Source organism: Lolium perenne, chromosome 5 (genome assembly GCF_019359855.2).
Source record: "Lolium perenne isolate Kyuss_39 chromosome 5, Kyuss_2.0, whole genome shotgun sequence".
NCBI lineage: Eukaryota > Viridiplantae > Streptophyta > Magnoliopsida > Poales > Poaceae > Lolium > Lolium perenne.
Genome location: NC_067248.2, coordinates 81,332,544 through 81,350,881, shown reverse-complemented (window position 1 = coordinate 81,350,881; position 18,338 = coordinate 81,332,544). Strand labels below are relative to the sequence as shown.

The 18,338-nt window shown below is 45.2% G+C and overlaps 1 protein-coding gene across 1 annotated transcript; it reads right to left on the bottom strand.

Annotated features, from left to right (window-relative positions):
* Positions 1 to 6,703: 6,703 nt before the first annotated feature.
* On the bottom strand, positions 6,704 to 9,133 carry LOC127303768 (serine/threonine-protein phosphatase 7 long form homolog). The gene is made up of 5 exons (XM_051334473.2): positions 8,930 to 9,133; positions 8,582 to 8,851; positions 8,287 to 8,504; positions 7,987 to 8,214; positions 6,704 to 6,782 (listed from the first exon to the last, which is right to left on the bottom strand). The coding sequence occupies exons 1-5, from the start codon at positions 9,056 to 9,058 to the stop codon at positions 6,704 to 6,706; spliced, it is 924 nt and encodes a 307-aa protein (XP_051190433.2). The 5' UTR covers positions 9,059 to 9,133.
* Positions 9,134 to 18,338: the final 9,205 nt, after the last annotated feature.

Sequence of the window (18,338 nt, the reverse complement as noted above, 5' to 3'; positions counted from 1 at the left end):
CCATTGCACTTGTTATATTACTTTGTGTTGACAATTATCCATGAGATATACATGTTAAAGTTGAAAGCAACCGCTGAAACTTATATCTTCCTTTGTGTTGTTTCAAAGCTTTTCTACTAAGAATTTATTGCTTATGAGTTAACTCTTATGCAAGACTCATTGATGCTTGTCTTGAAAGTATTATTCATGAAAAGTCTTTGTTATATGATTCATTTGTTTACTCATTATCTTCATCATTGCTTCGAATCTCTGCATTTATCTCATGTGCTTTACAATAGTATGATCAAGGTTATGATGGCATGTCACTTCAGAAATTATCTTTGTTATCGTTTTACCTGCTCGGGACGAGCAGAACTAAGCTTGGGGATGCTGATACGTCTCCAACGTATCGATAATTTCTTATGTTCCATGCTACTTTATTGATGATACCTACATGTTTTATGCACATTATATGTCGTATTTACGCATTTTCTGGAACTAACCTATTAACAAGATGCCGAAGTGCCAGTTCTTGTTTTCTGCTGTTTTTGGTTTCAGAAATCCTAGTAACGAAATATTCTCGGAATCGGACGAAATCAACGCCCAGGTTCCTATTTTTCCCGGAAGCTTCCAGATCACCGAAGAGGGGCCAGAGATGGGCCAGGGGGGCCCCACACCACACATGGGCGCGGGCCCAGGCCTGGCCGCGCCACCTGGTGGTGAGGGCACCCTGGTGCCCCTCCGAGGCTGCCCTTTCGCCTATATAAAGCCCCTGCATCGAAAACCCTTACGGAAGAAGCCACGATACGCGAAACCTTCCAGAGCCGCCGCCATCGCGAAGCCAAGATCTGGGGGACAGGAGTCTCTGTTCCGGCACCCTGCCGGACGGGGAAGTGCCCCCGGAAGGCTTCTCCATCGACACCGCTGCCATCTCCACCGCCATCTTCATCAACGCTGCTGCTCCCATGAGGAGGAGTAGTTCTCCATCGAGGCTCGGGGCTGTACCGGTAGCTATGTGGTTCATCTCTCTCCTATGTACTTCAATACAATAATCTCATGAGCTGCCTTACATGATTGAGATTCATATGATGATGCTTGTAATCTAGATGTCATTATGCTAGTCAAGTGAGTTTTACTTATGTGATCTCCGGAGACTCCTTGTCCCACGTGTGTAAAGGTGACAGTGTGTGCACCGTGTGGGTCTCTTAGGCTATATTTCACAGAATACTTATTCACTGTTATGAATGGCATAGTGAAGTTCTTATTTATATCTCTTTATGATTGCAATGTGTTTTGTATCACAATTTATCTATGTGCTACTCTAGTGATGTTATTAAAGTAGTTTTATTCCTCCTGCACGATGTAATGGTGACAGTGTGTGCATCCGTGTTAGTACTTGGTTTATGCTATGATCATGATCTCTTGTAGATTGCGAAGTTAACTATTGCTATGATAGTATTGATGTGTATTATTCCTCCTACATAAGCGTGAAGGTGACAGTGTGCATGCTATGTTAGTACTTGGTTTAGTCGTGTCGATCTTTCTTGCACTCTAAGGTTATTTAAATGTGAACATCTAATTGTGGAGCTTGTTAACTCCGGCATTGAGGGTTCGTGTAATCCTACGCAATGTGTTCATCATCCAACAAGAGTGTAGAGTATGCATTTATCTATTCTGTTATGTGATCAATGTTGAGAGTGTCCACTAGTGAAAGTCTAATCCCTAGGCCTTGTTCCTAAATACTGCTATCGCTGCTTGTTTACTGTTTTACTGCGTTACTACTGCTGCGTTACTACTGCTTGTTTACTTCCTACAATATTACTACCATCAACTGCACGCCAGCAAGCTATTTTCTGGCGCCGTACTACTGCTCATATTCATTCATACCACTTGTATTTCACTATCTCTTCGCCGAACTAGTGCACCTATTAGGTGTGTTGGGGACACAAGAGACTTCTTGCTTTGTGGTTGCAGGGTTGCATGAGAGGGATATCTTTGACCTCTTCCTCCCTGAGTTCGATAAACCTTGGGTAATCCACTTAAGGGAAACTTGCTGCTGTTCTACAAACCTCTGCTCTTGGAGGCCCAACACTGTCTACAAGAATAGAAGCACCCGTAGACATCAGCCGCCCCCAAAGTGATGGACATAAAGGTACCTCCAGCAGCTGAATCCAATAAATTCCGCGAAGAAAAATTTAGTCCTGCATAGAAGGTTTGGATGATCATCCAAGTAGTCAGTCCATGGGTTGGGCAATTATTTACCAAAGATTTCATTCTCTCCCATGCTTGAGCAACATGTTCAGTATCTAATTGCTTAAAATTCATTATGCTACTTCTCAAAGATATAATTTTAGCGGGAGGATAATATCTACCAATAAAAGCATCCTTACATTTAGTCCATGAATCAATACTATTCTTAGGCAAGGATAGCAACCAATCTTTAGCTCTTCCTCTTAATGAGAAATGAAACAATTTCAATTTAATAATATCACCATCTACATCCTTATATTTTTGCATTTCGCAAAGTTCAACAAAATTATTAAGATGGGCAGCAGCATCATCAGAACTAACAGCAGAAAATTGATCTCTCATAACCAGGTTCAGTAAAGCAGGTTTAATTTCAAAGAATTCTGCTGTAGTAGCAGGTGGAGCAATAGGTGTGCATAGGAAATCATTATTATTTGTGTTTGTGAAGTCACACAACTTAGTATTTTCAGGGGTATTCATTTTAGCAACAGTAAATAAAGCAAACTAGATAAAGTAAATGCAAGTAACTAATTTTTTTGTGTTTTTGATATAGAGAGCAAGACAGTAAATAAAGTAAAGCTAGCAACTAATTTTTTTGTGTTTTGTTTAGGTGCAGCAAACAAAGTAGTAAATAAAATAAAGCAAGACAAAAACAAAGTAAAGAGATTGGGAAGTGGAGACTCCCCTTGCAGCGTGTCTTGATCTCCCCGGCAACGGCGCCAGAAAACAGGCTTGATGCGCGTAGATGTACACGTCCGTTGGGAACCCCAAGAGGAAGGTATGATGCGCACAAGGCAAGTTTTCCTCGAAAGAAACCAAGGTTTAATCGAACCAGGAGGAGCCAAGAAGCACGTTGAAGGTTGATGGTGGCGAAATGTGATGCGGCGCAACACCAGGGATTCCGGCGCCAACGTGGAACCTGCACAACACAACCAAAGTACTTTGCCCCAACGAAACAGTGAGGTTGTCAATCTCACCGGCTTGCTGTAACAAAGGATTAACCGTATTGTGTGGAAAATGACTGTTTGCGAAGAAAACAGTAAAACAAGTATTGCAGTAGATTGTATGCGATGTAAAGAATAGGACCGGGGTCCACAGTTCACTAGAGGTGTCTCTCCCATAAGATTAAAGCATGTTGGGTGAACAAATTACAGTCGGGCAATTGACAAATAGAAAAGGGCATAACAATGCATATACATGATATGATAAATATAGTGAGATTTAATTGGGCATTACGACAAAGTACATAGACCGCCATCCAGCATGCATCTATGCCTAAAAAGTCCACCTTCAGGTTATCATCCGAACCCCTTCCAGTATTAAGTTGCAAGCAACAGACAATTGCATTAAGTATGGTGCGTAATGTAATCAACAACTACATCCTTAGACATAGCATCAATGTTTTATCCCTAGTGGCAACATCACATCCACAACCTTAGAACTTTCTGTCACTGTCCTAGATATCAATGGAGGCATGAACCCACTATCGAGCATAAATACTCCCTCTTGGAGTTAAGCGCAAAAACTTGGCCAGAGCCTCTACTAATAACGGAGAGCATGCAAGATCATAAACAACACATAAGTAATAGATTGATAATCACCATAACATAGTATTCTCTATCCATCGGATCCCGACAAACACAACATATAGTATTACAGATAGATGATCTTGATCATGTTAGGCAGCTCACAAGATCCAACAATGAAGCACATAAGGAGAAGACGACCATCTAGCTACTGCTATGGACCCATAGTCCAGGGGTGAACTACTCACTCATCACTCCGGAGGCGATCATGGCGATGAAGAGTCCTCCGGGAGATGATTCCCCTCTCCGGCAGGGTGCCGGAGGCGATCTCCTGAATCCCCCGAGATGGGATTCGCGGCGGCGGCGTCTCAGTAAGGTTTTCCGTATCGTGGCTCTCGGTACAGAGGGTTTCGCGACGAAGACTTTAAGTAGGCGGAAGGGCAACGCGGGGGGCCACACGAGGGCCCCACACGCTAGGGTCGCGCGGCCAGGGCCTGGGCCGCGCCGCCCTAGTGTGGCGGCGACTCGTGGCCCCACTTCCTTTCCCCCTCGGTCTTCTGGAAGCTTCGTGCAAAAATAGGACCCTGGGCGTTGATTTCGTCCAATTCCGAGAATATTTCCTTACTAGGATTTCTGAAACCAAAAACAGCAGAAAACAAAGAATCGGCTCTTCGGCATCTTGTTAATAGGTTAGTGCCGGAAAATGCGTAAATACGACATATAATGTGTATAAAACATGTAGATATCATCAATAATGTAGCATGGAACATAAGAAATTATCGATACGTCGGAGACGTATCCGTACATAATATGCATCTATCAATACATCTTGCACATAATATAATCAGATCTCATAGCACAATATCATAGAATAAGGATCCACCACATAGGTATTACAAATATCTTATATTTACTAATTGGAGGCACCATACGAGACACCACGTTAATCCACATCATTAAAATAATTACAACAGTTAGATCTAAAATTTACGGCTGCGATTAAGCGAGGAAGTCACGATTTATAATGTCACATAAAAAGTTACGTAGACACGTTTGTTTATTTAATTGTATGTATTACCAAGCATAACCGTGGAAAAGATATCATACATAACACGAGACTTCACATTGTTTTTAATTGCCGAGACGTTTCACATAATATGTATCATGTCCGGTTGATTGCAAGGCTAAAAAAAATAAAGTATGTAGAGTCCAACCCCTACACGCTCCCCAAAATCATTTGTACGTGGCCAAAACCAATCTATCTGGTGGGATAGAGTAGTTATGACTTACTAGCAAAAGTGCCCGTGCGTTGCACCGGGATAAACTAATACTCGGAAGGAAAAAAAGTACTCACATCTTGCTTACCATCGTCGATGTTGGTCAGACCATTTTCCCTTATCCAAGATGAACATGATCAATTCTAAAAGCCCAGTGCTGCACCGATTTGTAATACTGCGGATTTGTAATGATGGTGGACGGCACCCTTATATATTTTTATTAAGATATGAAATCTAATTAAACTTATAGCTGTAATTTATTTTTATTGACCGGCCTACATTTTTTAGCACATAAAAATATCATTAGTGGATGTCAATATTTTGACGGAGATGCTGCTACTCTCCAAAATTAAACATCAAAACCAGGCTGTTTTGTCCGTGCGTGTTGAACTGGAAGAGGAGACAATCATGTTTTGATTGAGCGTAGCGTCAGGTCAACCAAGTATAGAGCTGGTTGGAACTTTACCTCTTTTAGTTCCCTTTTAGTTATCCGATAATCATTTCTTGACCGTTCAATTAGCTCACACCATTATCCGATAATCCTTTCTTAGTCCACACTCCACACCCATCATTTCCGTTTAAACATGCATCCAGAGCTCACGACCAATCTCGTCTCGTTTAATGACGGATGTGCACACCAAGGCACGCAGCCCAAATTCTTGACCGTTCAATTAGCTCACACCATACACGGCTGTTTAATGATTTCCTGTTCTGCTTGCTGATATTCAGGCAACTTGTCAACGTATATAAACCGGTGAAGCTAGATGTAAGGTAGCAGTATGGGACTAAATCTGAGTTTCGTGATTGTTCTATATCTAAACTGTTGAATCCACGGTGGACTTTATCGGCACCTTCCGTCTGTTTTTAATTTAATGGGCCCTAACCCAATAACTATTTGGCTTATTTTACCAATTTTTTGGTCCGCTCGAGTGCTAGTGCAAAAACGCCAGGACATAGCCCACGTGTTACCAGGTCAGCCTAGTTGGGACCCACCATCTATCTCCATCCATCCCAATCCGTTAATGTACTGTTGTCTTCTTCCCCAAATTTTATCTTCCTGTCCCTTAATCTCTCCCGGAAATTCAAATTGAACACCAAATTCTATGTTAAATCAAGAGAAACTACAATTTACAAGCCAAAATGCACCGCGCAACACATCCTCTCATTTCGATTTTAAGCTCGAGCTCATCAATTGGGGATCGGGCACGAGCTGTCTCTTTCTTTGAGCAGCAGCTCCTGCTTTGGTCGCCGTTCAGCCGAGTTGAGTTCAAGTATAAGCGAGCCAGGTGAGACAGCTGATGCGGCTCACGCTCCGCCAATTCCCTGCCGCCTCTCCCGATGGGTGCTTCAGCTCGCATGCTTTGTACCAAATTGCTTGAAGATACGCGTCGATGTACGAATCTGGACGCTCATACATGAAGAGAGAGTGAGGCTCCAAGAAAAAAATGGTAGTAACGATATCAAACTTCCCAGATCTACCGATTGATTAGCTAATTCCACTACTGATTCGTTAATCGCCTGCAGCGGCTCACGGCAAGAAGGAGAGCAACATCAAGAGCTAGCTCGCGCCTTCAGGAGGAGGCCGACCCAGCAGCCACCACCCTGAGCTGCTCCTCGACGAGCTGCCAGGGAGATCGTTCTGTCGCAGGAGGTGAGCCTCAATGACCCGACCAGCTACAGCGCGAGATTGAGAGCCCCGAGCCGTTGAGCGAAAGTTCGGTTGGGGGAGGTAGGTATGATTGCCATGTGCGTCCTCTTCAATGCGAAAGAAACAGGGGCAGGCAGCAGGGCAGACGGAAAAGGTAAATACTACATATCGGGGGCCGATGGGAAGCAAACCATCGGACCGATTGCAGGCCATGGATCTCGTTTCCGTCCTACGGTACAAGATTATTTTTGGCGATTTACACAAAAATAACCCAAAAGTGGAAGAAAAGCACGGACTGACCCTCCGGCGAAACTATTTCACCAATCTAACCCTTTTGTGTGGCGCCCCTCCCACGGGCGCCACACATGCCCATGTGGCTCCCCTCCTGCCGGCGCCACACACCCAGCCGACGTGGCGCCATCGACGCTGAGCTGGTGCGCCCATCCGACGTGGCAGCATGTGTGGCGCCGCTCCCAACGGCGCCACACATGCACTTGTAATCCCCCCTCTGGGACTTAGCCGTTTTGCGAGGCTCGATGTGTGGCGCCGATTCCACGGGCGCCGCACTACCACCTGTGGCGCCGATGCCACGGGCGCCACACATAGAGGCTCGCGAAAACGGCTAAGGACTTATCGTCCGGAGCCCCTGGATGTTTTGGTCCCAATAGGTAATATAAGTTGGCATGTGTGGCGCCGACGCCACGGGCGCCACACTAGCACTTGTGGCGCCAGTGTGAAGGGCGCCACACATGGACTTGTGTTGAAAACATGAAAAATCCTACCAAAGTCCAACAGTTACGAGTACAACATTGGACACAACAAGTAGCAATTTCATGACATACACATATAACACTTCATAGGTCACATTGTACCACGTAGATTCAAACAACAAGTAGCATTACAGACTATGGTTCGAAATGACATAGGGTTCACAAATCGATACTTATGAATATAGAGTTCAGAACAACACGTAGCACATCCTAGTAGCGTCCTCGACGTGCCGTCCTCGTGGGCTGCTTCCGGACGGCCATCCTCTTCGTCCGCTGCCTTGGCTGTTGTTGCTGCTGCTCCTGCTGCCGCTTCCTCCCGTCGCTTCCTCGCTCTCGCTTCCTCCCGTCGCCTCCTCGCTTCCCCGCTCCTCCTCCTCCTCCTCCTCCTCATCTGAAGAGAACGGCTCGTCGTTCCTCATCCTCGACATAGCTGATCTCCGCGGCCGCTCGTCATCCTCCTCAGTGACAACCTTCTTTCCTCGGTCGATCTTCCTCTGCGAGCAAAAGCGTCGTGCTGGCTTTGCCCAACCTCATCGAACTGGATGGGGTCGTCCAAGATCTCCTCACGATACGCGCGCTTCACTAACTCGATACGCGTGTTCTGATGGAACCACTCGAGGTAGTTGTTGAAAGCGGTGAAGTCATGAGGCACAATCTGCTCAGGGCCAGCATTCCGTGCCGCTTCCAAGCAGTGTTGGAACGCTGCGATGTGGCCGCTATGATGGACTGGCCAATTTGTGATCTTCCTCTGCCGCTGCCTATCAAGCCTGCCAGAATCAACAAGTTAGTTTGTACCTCTTCTATCAAGAATCTTCCATCGCATGATTCCAGAAGTTTACCTGTGAAGCGCCTTGTCCGTGTCTTGCCACATTGGTGGGCACTCCTGATACAGCCCAAACTGTCTCATCACTCTTTGCGGCTGGTGGTGTTCAACAAGCCACATGCATATGAGTGGGCAGCGCATACGCCAGAACCGCGCCTCCTCCGTGCACTTATGGTTGAGGTCAGCCATCCCCGCGCCAATACGGTAGTAGCTACCATATGGCTGCCATTCCACCTGCAGCATACAATTATTTAGTACATGCCAGTAGAATCAATCAAAACTAGGATTGCAACTCCGCAGTGATCGGTTACCTGCTCAGCGGTAAGAGTGTCCAACTCCGCAGTGTACTGCCTGTACATGACCATTGGATCGCTCGTCATCTCCGAGACATTGTCCCAAAGGTATGCCCAAGTGGGCTCCCGATCAGGAAAGTGAGGGAAATGAGGCCATGGCGTCTCCTTGAGTACCCTGGGACGCCCAACTGATAGGCGGTCCCAGCTCCATACGGAAAGTAGGAGCATGCATCCACCAATACCGCCGCTCCCAGTTTTGCTCCCAGTCCTGCGACAAGCTTCGTCCAACTGCGTACATAAGATATTTGGTTACTACTTTGTGTAGCGCACTACTATAGGAAAATAGTACATAGAACAAATCATCACCTGCCGGTAGAGGTAGGCAAGTGCCGCTGTTCCCCAACTCCACCGGTCGTCCAACACCGTAAGCGCCTTCAGCCAACACCAATGGGCCAGCTTACCCCCACTGTCAGGAAAGAGAGTCCTGGAAATCATGTACCATAAGTACACGCGGGCGTACGTCCTCCGAGTGTCCTCGTCGGCATGTATCGGGCATTCTCCAAAGTTAGTCCTGATCCATTCGAAAGACGCGCCGGCGGGAACTCTCTGCTTTGGATTTTCTGGCGCCGGAGGAGCCCTGCCAATAAGCCCCTCCATCTGCTGGCGCCACCCATCAGAAGCTGTGTTTATACACAGTGGCTCGCCTTGAATAGGTAGTGCAAGGATCATGGAAACATCCTGGAGAGTAGGGGCCATCTCGCCGGCCCTCAAGTGGAAGGTGTGAGTCTCCGGCCTCCACCGGTCGACAAGGGCGGTGAGTGCCGAGGGGTTCATGTGTGGCCCCCCACGGCTTACAAGGGATATGAACGGCATAAGACCGGTAGGCCGGATGAACTCCGTGTACCTCTCGTCATAAGGTATATCCGATGTGCCATGGTAACGAATCTTCAAAGGGTGAAGATCCGTTTCCCTCTCCGTCATATGAACAGCCCGGTGCTCCCTGTCGTACTCTTCATCCAGAAGCCACACCATCCTACATGTTTACACAACCATGTTATGAGTCATTCCACTAACAAAAATGAGCAACACATACATGAGAATATCCAAATACACGAGAGTTCATATCCAAATACATCACACATATGAATTTCGTAAGACATACCATTCCTAAGCTCCAATTTTGTCTTTCACCACATACATACATAAGGTTCCATACACATATACATTCATATCTAGGGATAGAACACCATATGAGTTATTCCTACAAATACACATTCATGAAATTTGATGCCTAGGGTTCCTCCACAAATCTAGGATACATACATTCAACACTTACATACCCATTTCAACACATACATAGCCATTCCAAACATCTTTGGATACAATGCATACAATCTAACAAAATTTAACATCTATGGTTCAAACACATGCATACAATCTATGGTTTCAACAAATCTATGGTTCAAATCTATGGTTCAACACACATGCATACAAATCTATGGTTCAAACACAACCAACATTTCCAATCTAGGATGAATCAAAGGGGAACGAATTAAACCGGAGCAAATCTTGGATGAATCGAAGGGGAACGAAGGGGAATACCTTGAGGATTGTATGGGGATGGATTTGGCCGGCCAGATCTGTCCAATCCGTGGAGGATTTGGTGGGGGGCGGCGGAGAGGCGGCCGGCGGCGGCGGTTGGAGGAGAGAAAGAGAGGAGAGAAAGAAGAGAAAGAGAGGGTCGGGCTGGGCGCGGGCGCGGGCGCCACACTTAAGTGGATGTGTGGCGCCCGTGGCATCGGCGCCACACATGGTAGTGTGGCGCCCGTGGCATCGGCGCCACACATCGAGCCTCGCAAAACGGCTAAGTCCCAGAGGAATTGTCTCACAGTATGTTTTGGGGGATTACAAGTGCATGTGTGGCGCCGTTGGGAGCGGCGCCACACATGCTGCCACGTCGGATGGGCGCACCAGCTCAGCGTCGATGGCGCCACGTCGGCTGGGTGTGTGGCGCCGGCAGGAGGGGAGCCACATGGGCATGTGTGGCGCCCGTGGGAGGGGCGCCACACAAAAGGGTTAGATTGGTGAAATAGTTTCGCCGGAGGGTCAGTCTGTGCTTTTCTTCCACTTTTGGGTTATTTTTGTGTAAATCGCCATTATTTTTACCTTCCTAGCCAACGTCAAAAAAAAAAAAGTTGGTCCGTTAATTCCGCCCTCCCCTACCGATTTCCCAGAAAATTGCTCCGGTAACCATGCGCCTCCTAACTAATCCCCAACTCCATACGATCTGCTATCACCGCAGCCATCGCCGGTATTGTTCTCTCCCTGCGCACGTGATCTTGCTCCGCCGCGCCGCACCTATCCCCGTCGCGCCTTCCCATCGGACACGGATAGCCGCGCCTCCACCTGCATCGACCTGTGCGGGCAAGCGTGCAGTTCTGCGAGGGGGAATCGTCTTCGAGGATCCATGGGCGCCGCCGTCCGGCGCCCTAGGTCGGCGGCGAAGGCTTAGACGGGTTGACCAGGCTACAGTCCGGCTGAAGCATCGAGGCCGGAGGCTGCTTCCACGGCAAACATGCTTCCCCGCCGTTCTTTGATGCGCCTCCTCCAGCAGGGCGTGCCACTGCTCTCCGTCAGCACCAGTACCATTTTGCAGTGTCGTTACTGACGCAGGTGTTCACCAGCGAGGGCTGGACACTCCAGGCAGGTTGCTGCAGACTAAGTTCCAGCTTGCACACGGACCCTTATATGCAGTGATGGCAACACGTGTGGTAGCACCTCGATTTCTCCATTGGCATAGGTTTTATCCATCTAATTTCTTGTCAATTTCATCACACATGATGCGCCCATTTTTTGATAGTAAAGAATTGCTTAGTTTCCGATTTCAAGTTTTCTATGCTTCCACTAAAGAATTGTTCTGTCGAGATAGCCCTCATTTCATGCTTCCTTGTTATATCCACTAAAGAATTGTTATGTTGAGATAGCGCTAAAACGATTCCATTTTTTGAAACAAAATCCATGTTTTCCTTTATACATGCATTTGTGAAATCAATTTCACCAACTGATTCATATAACCTATGTGGTCATATCTTGCATGTGCTAGATTTTTGTGTTCTGTATACTGACTACTAATGTTCATGGTGGAGCTTATGTGATTCTGGTTTTGCTGCTTAAATGATTGATTAGGCTTCCATGTGAAATCAATTTTACTAGCAGATTCGCTTATAATTTTTCTGCTTCCATGTGTTGCTTGTTTCGCTGTATGAGATTTATATTCATGCTTCGAGTTGGGAAATTATACAGATAATTTGGTGGCAACCATTCTATATTTTTTTTTAAAGATGTATGCTTCTACTGAGAGCACATGAGATAACCCTGTTTAGTCCTTTCCAATGAGCAATTCTACGTTTTCCACTCCAATGTGCTCATGTGCTTCTAATGTACACATGTTCTGTCACAAGGAAATAAATTTGCCAATTCAAATAAGTATGCTTTCACTTCTTGTCGAATAAGCTTTCTTGATTTCTAACTTTGCTTCCAATATACTCAAATCACAGATTTCAGTACCCAAAATTTGTCTGGAAGCATGCCAATTTGGAAAAACTAAATTTTCTCTAGTGCTAGTGCAAGTTATATATGCTCTGATGGCATCAAATCGTTGCTTTACGCCGGCGAAGTTTTCCTACTTGATCTTTTCTTCAACTAGTTCCATTGTGGGATGCTCTCATAGTACAATAATTTTGCTTCAACGGCTACGAGTATGTGCTTCAACCATGTGTGTTTGCTTGACGTACAATTTTTTTACTGGCGCTTCAACATTTCTTACTGCTAGGGTGTGCTTCGTGTTATTAGCTGATGCTTCATAATTCTGCCTAACCTGATTCTAGTTGTATAGTCAGTGATGTTGCTATACTAGCACGCCGCTGCTGGGACACAAATGACTTATTGAGGAGCTTGGAGCGCATGGGAGATCGTCCAGGGTTAACCTATACAGCGGTCAACAATGGGAGAAGTGAAAAACTTGTTGTTGTAACAGTGTTTAATTTTGTCACTACAAGAGTTGTAATTTTTTGTTTAAATCAAATTAATTGTTTCATTGCTTCGTGCTTCATGGTGTGCTTCCACAGATTTCTCTTGCGAAGCAAATATTTTCATGAGACTGAAATTTAATTGGTGGCATCAAAAGTTGTATTGGTAGATCAAAATATTACAATGTATAAATAAATATTTCTATTGGTCACAGAAAGAATGTCCCATGATGCAAACAATATGTCTCTAGTGCCACAAAGGTGATGCTTCCATTTGTTCAGATGTGTGCTTTCTTGGTCCAAAAACATGTCGCCATGACGCCATTGGACACGAATGGAGAATAAAGAAAATGATGCTTCCATCTATCAAGGTGAAAGCTTCTGTCATCAAGAAAAATGCATCCAAATTCATTTTGTTCAAAACGAATTACTAGAAGCACGCTTCCATTACTGTTTAAGAAAATTTATATATTTACTTTAAAACATCAAATAATAATGAAACCAAATAAAAATTGTTCCGTAAGAAACCAAATAAAAATTGTTCCGTAAGAAACCAAATAAGGAATCAGATGAATTAGTCGCCTAAAAATCTGGAATCATTTTTGGAAGTATTTAGTAGGAAATAAATTTTAATTCACAATTAGCTGAGATCCCCTGATTCTGTTCCACAGAACATGCAATCTGGCCCACGTTCTATGAAACCATGCAATCTGGCGCTCGATTAACGGAGGCAGTCACGCGCGGCACTGGTTCATAGTCTGGACAGCTTCAACATCGTACGGCTATCATCTATTCGATCATGTGGCCACAGCCTGGTCCGATGGGAAGCGATCCATCGGGTTCCGATGCCTAGCGCTGCCCGACGGAAAAACCCAGAGCAGCGGATGCGGCGGCCGCGCGCGATGTGCAGCCGGAGGCCGGCACAATAGGGAAGAAGGCTGGGGCAGCACCATGGAGGAAGCAGGGGCGGTCTCCTCGCTTAGAATTCGGTAGAATATGGCGTTGTTGGTTCGGCGAAGAAAAGAAACGCTTCTGCTCCGGTGCTCCCCCCCAGAGGAAAAGTGGAATCGTCAAAACACATGAACGGTTGAGATCGCGCGATACCTGTTCGGATTGAGGGTTAGTTTTGTAATTTCACGTTTCTGACAGATACGTATAGGCCCGGTACAGGCCCGTATGGCCCGCGACTGTGCTGTACGTATTCTGTGAACCGTCGTGTACGTGGCGTAGTCACGTGCGTGTACCGAAGCGGAAGGGACATATAAAACCTTCGTCGGCTGCTCCGCCTCCCTCGCCCCACCATTTCCCCCCAAATCAGGAACGGAGAAAACCCTCTCCCTCGGCCACTTCGTCTTCTCCACTCCCTCTCCACTGCCAGTTCTCTTCTGTAATCCCTTCTTCTCCGCGCATTTCCATCGAATCGGAGGCCGATGGAGGGTAGCAGCTCGACTGCGCGGGCGTCCGCCGCTGCCTTGGTCAAGAACACCGGCGTGGCGGAGGCAGATGTGGTACCGGGTGGAGGGAGCCGTCGTGGTGCGGCCGCGTCGGGCGGCATGGTGGCGGCGGCGGTGGACCAGGAGGAGCAAGGATTTGGCGGCGGAAGCGTGCCAGATCTGAACGTGGTGCCGGCGGACGACACTGTGGTATATCTCGCTCGCTCGATTCTCCATCTTCTATCCCCTTCTGTGGCACTGGTTAGATGAAAAAAAGAAGGCGATGAACCCTAGGGTTCGTTATTATTAGGGTTCGATTTGAATGGAACAGATGGATGTAGTATCTCTTTTCGGATAAGGTTGGCGCAGACCTAGGCAGTAATTTCGGTTGGAGGTAGTACTAGATTGGCCTAGGGTTTGTGACGGATTTTATTTCATTTTACATGGATAAATTTGCTGCAAATATTATGTGTTGGAACCTTTGAAATGGATGTTTAAATGATGGTCAGCCGCATGAACATTAAGTTTATTTTTTTGATTCTGATTCATAATCGTCTCAACAGAACAACAATGCTGCAACTGCTAATTATTTCATTTCCATTTGCCAACATGTGTTTGCAGTAACTTTGCCTTTTAGATAGCCACCCATTGGTAATGTCTAGCAATTGCTTTTCATCCTAACATCTTCTGGTGCTCAGGTGCCTATTTTACTTGACAATATTTATGGTATTGATGCTCCAGGGGCATTTTCCACATGTCCATAAGATATTTCCTTTTTCAGATTGTGTTGAAATCTATTAATTCCACCTGTACAAAACAAGCTTTATGTAGTAATATTTAACATGCTTTGTATAGTAAGATATAGTTGTCATGTTTTGAACTTACTGTTGTTATTTTGAATGTGCTCTCTACAATGTAGTAATGATTGCAATAGAATGATGAATCTGTTTACTCTATGAAATTTAATAATAAGAGCAATATTATGTTAAGGTGAAATATAATATTATCTATGTTTACTCTATGATATTAAGGTCAGTATTAATGATAGGTTGACATAATTATGTCTCACCTTAACATAGAAGGATACATATAATGTGACAGGGCTACTATTGTAATGATTGCAATAATGATTTGTAGTATATGTGTTTTGCTGTTATGACTATGTTTACTTTATGATATTAAGATCAGTATTAATGATAGGTTGACAGATCTATGTTTCACCTTAACATAGTAGGAGAAATATAATGTTAACTACTGGCCTGTTATTGTAATGATTGCAATAAGGATTTGTAGTATATGTGTTATGCTGCTATGATTGCAATTTAGATTGACATAATAATCTGTATATATTCCATCAGCTTGGTGAGACCTCCTCTGTCCTCAAGAGGAAGTTTGAGGACTTTGATGACTCGGAGGACTCTGGCCACTCCTACATTTCCTCCGAGGTCGAGTCCGGGGACGCCGTGTCGGTAAGATAGCATTCTCAATATTGATTGTGCATGGTTGACAAGTTTATTGAACTCATTGCTGTACAATAGTTGTGACATATGATTGTGACATTGTTGTTTTGCAGTACAACTCAGATGCTTCATCTGATAATGAAGTCAGCAAGTACAATGTGCTGTCATATGAGAAGAAGGTGGAGGAGAAGATCTGGGCTGAGGGAATCAGTGCTTACATGAAACCTGATGGGAGGTACTACTGCAAGTTCCATCCCTCCAAGCAGGTTCCTAGGGATGGTCTGCGTGAAGGACTTGTTGGCCATGTGAAGGATGTGCACCCGAAGGATCTCCGCGACAAGGCGAACCATGCTGCCCTGAGGAAAGTACTGGAGTACTATGGTCAGGATTGACTGAATGCCTGAAAAAGTTTGTGAAGAAGTACATCATCAGTACATATGATGATGTTAAGTAATGTATGTTATTAAGAACTTCTAGTTTATGTGTGCACCTTCTGTTATGGTGCGGTAACTATGTAGGACTTGCTAGGCATGTGAACTTTAGCTATGGTAGCTATGTATGCACCTTTATGCAAAGGTGTGCTAGATGGTATGTAGCACACTGTGTTTGCTTTTGCTGGTTCTTCACTTCGTTATAAGATAAGTGAAGTTATGGATGGCTACAAAGTATTGTCAGCCTTTTTATCTACCATCCATGTTCTGTTGGAAAAATGGTAGTCCATAAATATTATCTTGTTTGCAAGGAAATGGTAATTCTAAAATTTTGCTCGTTTGAAAATTTGATAGTTCAGTAATATTGAGTTATGTACCAATTTGATCTCTGTCATAATGTATTCAGTAATATTGAGTAGTAGATAAGTTACATGAATGAATAGCAAGCCGCTATGTGATGAGAATAGCAACCACCAATGTCATGAGAATAAAACAGAGTAGCAATTTCATATGTTATTTGTATCTGATATTTCATATGTGAATTTGAAAAATCGAATTTGTAAAAAGTTCATATACAGAAAATGTACAAAAGATGCATTGAAGGTTGGCAGATCAACCCAACCTTGTATGTTTTGATTAATTTGTTTTAGAATTGTCCTTTATCAAAATATATACTTGAAAGTATAGTGATTTTTCGGCCTCCTCCAAATCACCTCAAATTTTTATCACATTGTATGTAACACAAGAAAACATGGAATGTGACGTTTTTTTTTCAGTTTGAATATTTTTGAATTACTAATGGATGCTCCATGGTTGGGAGGTGGCGATACTAGGGTTTTAGGGTCAAAATGGGTCTACCATGGCATAAAAAATAGCAAACCACCTTGGGTGGGCCCAATATTTGGCACACTTGTGCATGGTGGTGTGCCCCACCCTATTTGGCTTGGTGTTTCTAGTTTGGTTTTCACATGCATGGTGATCCCATGGTTGGGAGGTGCCGATACTAGGGTTTTAGGGTCAAAATGGGTCTACCATGGCATAAAAAATAGCAAACCACCTTGGGTGGGCCCAATATTTGGCACACTTGTGCATGGTGGTGTGCCCCACCCTATTTGGCTTGGTGTTTCTAGTTTGGTTTTCACATGCATGGTGATCCCATGGTTGGGAGGTGCCGATACTAGGGTTTTAGGGTCAAAATGGGTCTACCATGGCATAAAAAATAGCAAACCACCTTGGGTGGGGCCAATATTTGGCACACTTGTGCATGGTGGTGTGCCCCACCCATTTTGGCTTGGTGTTTGTAGGTTGGTTTTCACAATCATGGTGATCCCATGGTTGGGAGGTGCCGATACTAGGGTTTTAGTGTCAAAATGGGTCTACCATGGCATAAAAAATAGCAAACCACCTTGGGTGGGGCCAATATTTGGCACACTTGTGCATGGTGGTGTGCCCCACCCTTTTTGGCTTGGTGTCTCTAGGTTGGTTTTCACAATCATGGTGATCCCATGGTTGGGAGGTGCCGATACCAGGGTTTTAGGGTCAAAATGGGTCTACCTTGGCCTAAAAAATAGCCAACCACCTTGGGTGGGCCCAATATTTGGCACACTTGTGCATGGTGGTGTGCCCCACCCTTTTTGGCTTGGTCTTTACAGGTTGGTTTTTACATGCATGGTGATCCCATGGTTGGGAGGTGCCGATACTAGGGTTTTAGGGTCAAAATTGGTCTACCTTGGCCTAAAACATATCCAACCACCTTGGATGGGCCCAATATTTGGCACACTTGTGCATGGTGGTGTGCCCCACCCTTTTTGGCTTGGTCTTTCCAGGTTGGTTTTTACATGCATGGTGATCCCATGGTTGGGAGGTGCCGATACTAGGGTTTTAGGGTCAAAATTGGTCTACCTTGGCCTAAAACATATCCAACCACCTTGGATGGGCCCAATATTTGGCACACTTGTGCATGGTGGTGTGCCCCACACTTTTTGGCTTGGTCTTTCCAGGTTGGTTTTCACAATCATGGTGATCCCATGGTTGGGAGGTGCCGATAACAGGGTTTTAGGGTCAAAATGGGTCTACCATGGCCTAAAACATATCCAACCACCTTGGATGGGCCCAATATTTGGCACACTTGTGCATGGTGGTGTGCCCCACCCTTTTTGGCTTGGTCTTTCCAGGTTGGTTTTCACAATCATGGTGATCCCATGGTTGGGAGGTGCCGATAACAGGGTTTTAGGGTCAAAATGGGTCTACCATGGCCTAAAACATATCCAACCACCTTGGATGGGCCCAATATTTGGCACACTTGTGCATGGTGGTGTGCCCCACCCTTTTTGGCTTGGTCTTTCCAGGTTGGTTTTTACATGCATGGTGATCCCATGGTTGGGAGGTGCCGATACCAGGGTTTTAGGGTCAAAATGGGTCTA

Coding starts and splice junctions, on each gene's coding strand:
- LOC127303768 (XM_051334473.2), bottom strand. CDS start 9,058: ATGATTTCCAGGACTCTCTTTCCTGACAGTGGGGGTAAGCTGGCCCAT. Junction 8,852..8,929: donor TTGCCTACCTCTACCGGCAG/GTGATGATTTGT, acceptor TTATGTACGCAG/TTGGACGAAGCTTGTCGCAG. Junction 6,783..7,986: donor ATCTTGGACGACCCCATCCA/GTTCGATGAGGT, acceptor CGCATTGAAGAG/GACGCACATGGCAATCATAC.